General features: G+C 28.2%; 1 protein-coding gene across 1 annotated transcript; it reads left to right on the top strand.

Annotated features, from left to right (window-relative positions):
* The first annotated feature begins 529 nt into the window (after positions 1 to 529).
* LOC110924481 (uncharacterized mitochondrial protein AtMg00810-like) lies at positions 530 to 982 on the top strand. The gene has a single exon (XM_022168484.1). It carries the CDS (start codon positions 530 to 532, stop codon positions 980 to 982), a length of 453 nt encoding a protein of 150 aa, XP_022024176.1.
* Positions 983 to 7,756: the final 6,774 nt, after the last annotated feature.

The following is a 7,756-nucleotide window of genomic DNA, read 5'->3' on the forward strand; positions in this document are numbered from 1 at the left end:
TAGTTTAAGTCTAAATGAATTCTAGTCTATCTTCATAGTGATCTCCTAGAGATTGTGTATATGTCTAAGCCCCCAAGCTTTGTTGACTCATCCGGACTACATTATGTTTGTATACCGCATAAGGCTCATTATGGCTTGAAGCAAGCATCTCGTGCCTAGTTTTCCAAGCTATCATCTTCTCTTATTTCTGGTGAATTTTCGCAATGTTTATTTAATACATCATTGTTTGTCTACAACAGAGATATTGTTATGTGTTATGTGTTAGTATATGTGGATGATATTATCATCACTGGGAGCTCTTCCGTTATTTTCTTAGATTGATTAAGTGTTTACACTCCCAGTTTGCACTCAAGGATTTGGGTGGTTTATCATACTTCTTAGGTGTTCATGTTGCCTTTTCTGAGGATACTTTGCATTTATTACATCATCGTTATTTGTGTGATTTACTACAACGCGTCTTGCTGAATGTTGCCTGTTGACTACTCTAGTTTCTTCGGGTCGTCAGATCTCTTGTCATTCTTGTATTCCTATGACGAATCCCATCGTATATCAGAGCACAATTGGAGCTTTGCAGTATTTTGTCTTGATTATCCCAGAGATTGCTTACGCGATCAGTAAGGTGTCTAAGTTTCTTGAGACACCTACTGATCGTCACTGGGTTGCAATCAAACGCGTTCTACGGTATCTTAAGGGTACCATATCACATGGATTATGTATTCGTCAATTGGAGTGTGTTGATTTGCATGCTTACTCTGATGCTGATTGGGTTGGATGCCCAGATGATCGATGTTCAACCACTGGTTATTGTGTTTTTCTTGGGCCCAACCTTATCAGTTGGAGTTCTACGAAACAATACACTTTTGCTCGAGCTAACAAAGAGGCTGAGTATCGTGATCTTGCTCATACTGCTGCTGAGATTCGTTGGATTACATCTTTATTACGGGAGCTACAAGTTTCTTTATCTTGTCCACCTACTCTTTGATGTGACAATATTAGAGCCACTTATCTTGTTTTCAATCTGGTGTTCCATCAGCGCACAGAACACATTGAGATTAAACTTGCATTTCATTCGAGACATGGTGTTAACTCGGATCGTATCGGCTAGATATGTGCCTACTATATTGCAGCTTGCGGATCTTTTGACCAAAGGGTTATCCTCGGCTCATTTTGACACTCTACGTTTCAAGCTTCACGTGGATGTGCCTTGTTAAGCTTGAGGGGCATATTAGTGTGTATTGTATATGTGTGGCTAGAGTTAGTTACCTTAGTAGTTTGTCGGCTAGATAGTATGTTCTGTAGCTCCATTCTCCTACATACAAGAGAGATCCTTTCCTAACCATGCATCAAATATCGGTCGTAAAGATAAGAAGGGTTTAGTCATGTGTGTTAGGACTTAGGACAACCACATGGTAGAAGAGAAAACATCTATTAATATTGTGAACTTTATTCTCTTCAAGATACATGTCTGAAATGAATCTTTATCAGAGACATTGTATTAAAAAGTTGAATTTATTGCCCGTCCGTGCAAGTTCAAACTAGTTGTGTAGGCAATGGTTCGATTTACCTTTACTAAAAGAAGTTCTTTAGAATAGAATTAGTTTTTCTTATTTGTATAATTTCTATAATGTATATATATTAACATACTAATAGAATAACCAATCATTGGATTTGCTGAATAAATATTGGTCTGATATTTTAATTGCTTATGTAATCTATTTTCTAAAACTTGGAAATCGTAGAGAACAATTTTAAATGATATTATTTTTCTTTTCATTACATTAATATTTGTCTTTTGAAAAGTAATTATTTTGTATTACATCACATTTTTACAGGATCCATCCGTGCTAAAGATGACTGGGTCATAATATTAGATTCGAAGCCCAATAGTTTATTTTTGTATATTTTATTAGTTCAATTTATTATTCATATTTCTATTCTATTTATTAACTTTCAGTTTTTACAAAAGCATCATATATTCATATGTGCTTCTTCTTGCATATTACATATAGTTCGGTTATACTTAGAAAATAAACATATATTTTAAAAAACTATAACTACAAAAGAAAAAAAAATATATAGAAAAAAGTAAGCCTGATGGTGACTCCTAAGAAGAGGACGGCCCATATCGGACTGAATTTCTAAATCAAACAAAAGTGCCTACAGGATCGGATTGGGCCATTAAGTGGAGATAGCAAATTTAGTTGTCGAGACCCGAGTTGGGCTTTTCAAATTGTTCAAAGCTTGAAACTTGTTTGTAAATTGCTCGTTCGATTCAGCTCGATTGAAAAAGGTGCTCGGTTAGGATCGGTTTGGTTTCTAAGCGAACCGAGCACGAGCAAATGTCCACTCAGTTCACTCAGTTCGCAAGTTACACTAGTGTTCACTCTTGAACCTAATCATTCATACATACATATATATATATATATATATATATATATGTATATATCCTCATCCTATATATATATATATATATATATATACATATATATATATATGATGAGGATCATTACAGAACACTAATTATTGCGAGAACAAAAGGAACAACTCTAAATCACTAAATTTTGGGATTTAAGGTTCATATTTTTAAACTTTTTTGTTTCTTACATTCATATATGTATTATATATACATAAACAAAACTATGTATTTTTACCTACATATAGTCTACATACACGTAGGAAATTTAACCTACACATAAGCTACATATGTGTAGGTTATATAAAAACTGAAAATTTTCCATATTTTGTTTTGAATTCTAGTGTGAAGAACAATAATTCTAATATTTTTAACATTTTCATTTACTTCTTAGGTTTTTAGGATTGAAAAAATGGGTTATTCATTTTGTTCTACGTGTTCTCGCAATATTTAGTGTTCTGCATAGAACCTTCCCCTATATATATATATATATATATATATATATATATATATATAGTGAAGAGTTCAAATGAGAAGAAATTATAAATTAAGAATAAAAAAAATAAAGGGTACAAAGGTAATTTGAATAAATCATTTAATGAGTCTATACTTTATTTTTACTATTCAAATTAATGAACCCTAATCATTCAATGAGTCATCCTATAAAATAGTTTTGCACCTTACACAATAAAAACAATCATGCACATGATCCTACATATTCAACGTTTCCTACACCATAAAAACAATGTTTTGGTGTAACATACATAATGTGTAGGGTTTAGCTTTAGGGTTTAGCATTAAGGGTTTAGCTTCAGGGTTTAGCTTTAGCTTTAGCTTTAGGATTTATAATTAGGGTTTAGCTTTAGGGTTTAGCATTAGGGTTTAGCTTTAGGTTTAGGGTTTAGGATTTAGGGTTTAGGATTTAGGGTTTAGTATTAAGATTTAGCTTTAGGGTTTAGGGTTTAGTATTAAGATTTAGCTTTAAGGTTTAAGATTTAGGGTTTATAACACATATTCTTCAATTTTAAACATGTATATGCATGTATGTATAATTGACAATATACATATATGTATAGTTAAAAGATTAACAATACACACATGTGTATATGTCCCAATTTTTTTTAAATAAAAATTAAAACCTTAAAGAAAAAGCTACGATTTTTCCAAAAAAAAAAATTGCATTTTTCACCTTTTTTTTTTTTTTTTTTCATTTTTTGCTTAGGGAAAATGTGTGGTCCAGATTGCTTCTCAAGTTTTTCTTAAATAGGGTGGACTTCTCTTAGGATTCCTACCCTATATATATATATATATATATATATATATATATATATATATATATATATATATATATATATATATATATGAAGAATTATGAAGAATTACAATGAGTGATTCAAAAACTCAAGCTCGAAGAAATAACAATATTTGGTTTTTGAAAAATTGCAATAGAAGAATAAAATATTTGAGAGAGAACATAGAAGAATATAAAAATCCATGCAACGTGCCTCCATCCGACCCATATCATCCCTCTAATTATACGTCTAATCTGTATCATCCCTCTAGCTATATATTATTTTTAGAAAAAAGGTTAAAGGAAGAAAATAATTACAGAATAAAACTTATAGAAAAAATTTCAAGCACGACTTGCTAATTATGGATAAAGAAATGTTAAAATATTTAAAAGATGAAATGTTCAATGAGTATAATAATAAAAATTTAATATGGTATTTTTCTACATACAATGAAGATGAAAGATTTTTACATGAGATTGATTGGCACTTATATATGTGTGAAAATGATGAAAATATTCCATTTTTCTCCTGGTTTCCTCTTTACTGTATAGAAAATAAAATTGAATATCCATTTTTTGAAAATATATCTGTTAGTAATACTATAACCAAAACCTATACAATTATAGATAAAAATGAAGATATTACTAGTATACATCCTCCACATACGGATATAAAATTAAAAAATGAAAATAAAGACTATATTGCAAGGCCCCTAGCAAACATTAAAGAAGATATAGATAAAAATGTAAAAACAATTATTTTTCAAAATAATTACACCAATGAAAAATTAAATACCATAGGGGAACAATTAGAAAGGATAGAAACTAATAATAATAAAAATAATTTAGATCAACCTAGTACTTCAAATACTAAAATAATAACTGAAACTATTGAAAATCCAATATTTAAACCCTATAATATAGATATCCCAATACGTCTAAACAAACAACAAGATATGTTACAAGATATTTCCTCAAAAATCTCAAAATTAAATATAAATGTTATTTCAGATCAGGAAATTCAAAGTATCGAAGAACAATTTAATGATTTTCAGATAGAAGATTCTATAAACAAAATTAAAAGAGGAAATTACCAATTTTCAAAAAATAATACCTATACTACTAGACCTGAAACAAGAAATTATTATCCTAGACCAACCCCACCTGATTTACAATTTGAAGAACGACATACCTTAGTTCAAGCAAAATACGATGGAACCTCTCTATACGAATGGAATATAGAAGGTCAAACAGAACATCAAATTCTTAATCTATTACAAGAAATGATAATGGCAGCTAATGCATATAAAGCAAATGGAAATAACGAAGCTCAAATTCTTACTATGATAGTTTCTGGTTTTACGGGAATTCTTAAAGGTTGGTGGGATAAGTATCTTACAGAAGAAGAAAAACATATAATTCAAAATGCTAAAAAATTAATAATCAAAACAGAAAATAATGTTCAAATTCCAACTGAAACACCTGATATAATTAATACTTTAATATTTGCTATAATTAAACATTTTATTGGAAATCCAACAGATTATCAAGAAAGAAATTCTTTAATATTATTAAATTTGACATGTAGAAAATTACAAGATTTTAGATGGTATAAAGATGTGTTTCTTTCAAAAGTTATGACTAGAGATGATTGTAAAGAATCCTATTGGAAGGAAAGATTTATAGCTGGATTACCAAAACTATTTGCAGAAAGAATTAGAGAAAAAATTAAAAAAGATTTTAATAATAATATTCCTTATAGAGATTTATCATATGGACAAATAATAAATTATATAAATCAAGAAGGATTAAAAATATGTAATGATTTAAAATTAAAAGAAAAAATAAAAAGGGATGGTATCCAAGGCCATAAGGAATTAGGAAGCTTTTGTCAACAATATGGACTTGAACCGTTTAAAAATCCTTCTAAATCTAAAAAGAAAATTCCTAAACAATTTATCAGGAAAAACTATAAAAGAAAACCATACATTAAAAATAAACAAAAATATTACAAAGACAAGATTGATTTTCAAAAGAAAAAACAAGGTAAACAAGATATTGTTATTTGTTATAAATGTGGGAGACAAGGACATTATTCTAAGGATTGTTATACTAAGAAAAAGATAAATGAGCTAAACATTTCTGATGAATTAAAAGAACAGATAAATAAAATACTTATTTATGATAATTCAAGTGAAAACAGTATTTCAGACTATAGTGATAATGATTTAAATAATATTGAAGATTCTAATTCAGAAAGTAGTTCAGAAGATAATATGTGTGAGTGCATTGGTCCTTGTATTTGTGAAATAGATGGAACAATAAATTCTCTAACAGAAAATAATAAAGATCTATTCGAATTGTTAGAAAAAATTGATGATAAAGAAGTAAAACAAATATATTTAAAACAATTAAAAGAAAAGTATAAGCTTCCAATAGAAAAGGAAGAAAAAGTATATAATTTCAATGAAATATGTCAAAGATTTCAAACAAAACAAATAAAAGAAAATCATGTTACAATAACTGATTTACAAATAGAATTAAAAAATATTAAAGAAGAAATTCGAGAAATAAAATCAAAAATTAAAGAACTAGAAAAGGGGGAAGATAAAAAGGATGAAGAAAACAATAACAATACTGAGAATATAGGAAAAATAAATCATTTAAAAGGATTAACTTCTCAAAAATGGTATACTAAATTAAATATAATAGTCAATAATGAATTTCGATTAACATTAGTTGCCATGATTGATAGTGGTGCTGATATGAACTGTATTCAAGAAGGTCTAATACCCACAAAATACTATGAAAAGACTACATATAGATTATCTGGAGCCAATGGAAACCCACTAAATATTAAATATAAACTAACAAATGTTCATATTTGCAAAGAAAACTATTGTTATAAAACCCAATTAGTTTTAGTAAAGGATTTAACATCTCAAATTATATTAGGACTCCCATTCATAACTCAGTTATATCCTTTCACAGTTGAAGAAAAGGGAATAAGTATTAAGGTATTAAATAAAAGAATCTGCTTCGAATTTGCTCATCCAATTACTTCAAAACAAATAAATATTTTAAGCTTAAAAGAAAAGCAAAAGGATTTTTTAATTGAAGAAATTGACCATGTTAGAATAAAAAATCAATTGCAAGATGAAATGATTATAAAAAGAATACAAGAAACTAAGAATAAATTTAAAGACAACATTTGTGCAAATATTCCAAATGCTTTTTGGGAAAGAAAACGACATATAGTAAGATTACCTTATATTAAAGATTTTAATGAGAAAAATATTCCAACCAAGTCTAAAGCTATACATATGTCTCAAGAGTTAGAAGGCTATTGTAAAAAAGAAATACAAGAATTATTAGATAAAAAACTAATTAGACCATCTAAATCCCCTTGGTCTTGTTCTGCCTTCTATGTTCAAAATAATGCAGAACTAGAAAGAGGAGCTCCTAGGTTAGTTATAAATTATAAACCATTAAATAAAGTTTTAGAATGGATTAGATATCCTATACCAAATAAAAGAGATTTATTAAAAAGGATTTATGATTCAAAAGTATTTTCTAAATTTGATATGAAGTCTGGATTTTGGCAAGTTCAAATTGCTGAAGAAGATAGATATAAAACTGGGTTCAATGTACCATTTGGACACTATGAATGGAATGTAATGCCTTTTGGATTAAAAAATGCTCCTTCAGAATTTCAAAATATAATGAATGATATCATTTTACCATTAGGAAATTATGCAATAGTTTATATTGATGATGTATTAATATTCTCAAATTCCTTAGATCAACATTTTAAACATTTAAATGCTTTCTACAATATTATTCATAAAAATGGATTAGTAGTATCACCTTCTAAAATGAGTCTTTTCCAAACAGAAATAAGATTTTTAGGACATAACATTATTCAAGGGACAATAAAACCTATTAACAGAAGTTTAGAATTTTCAAATAAATTTCCAAATGAAATAAAAGATAAAAAGCAACTACAAAGGTTTTTAGGATGCTTAAATTATATTCAAGACTTTTTTAAAGAT

Source organism: Helianthus annuus, chromosome 17 (genome assembly GCF_002127325.2).
Source record: "Helianthus annuus cultivar XRQ/B chromosome 17, HanXRQr2.0-SUNRISE, whole genome shotgun sequence".
Taxonomy (NCBI): domain Eukaryota; kingdom Viridiplantae; phylum Streptophyta; class Magnoliopsida; order Asterales; family Asteraceae; genus Helianthus; species Helianthus annuus.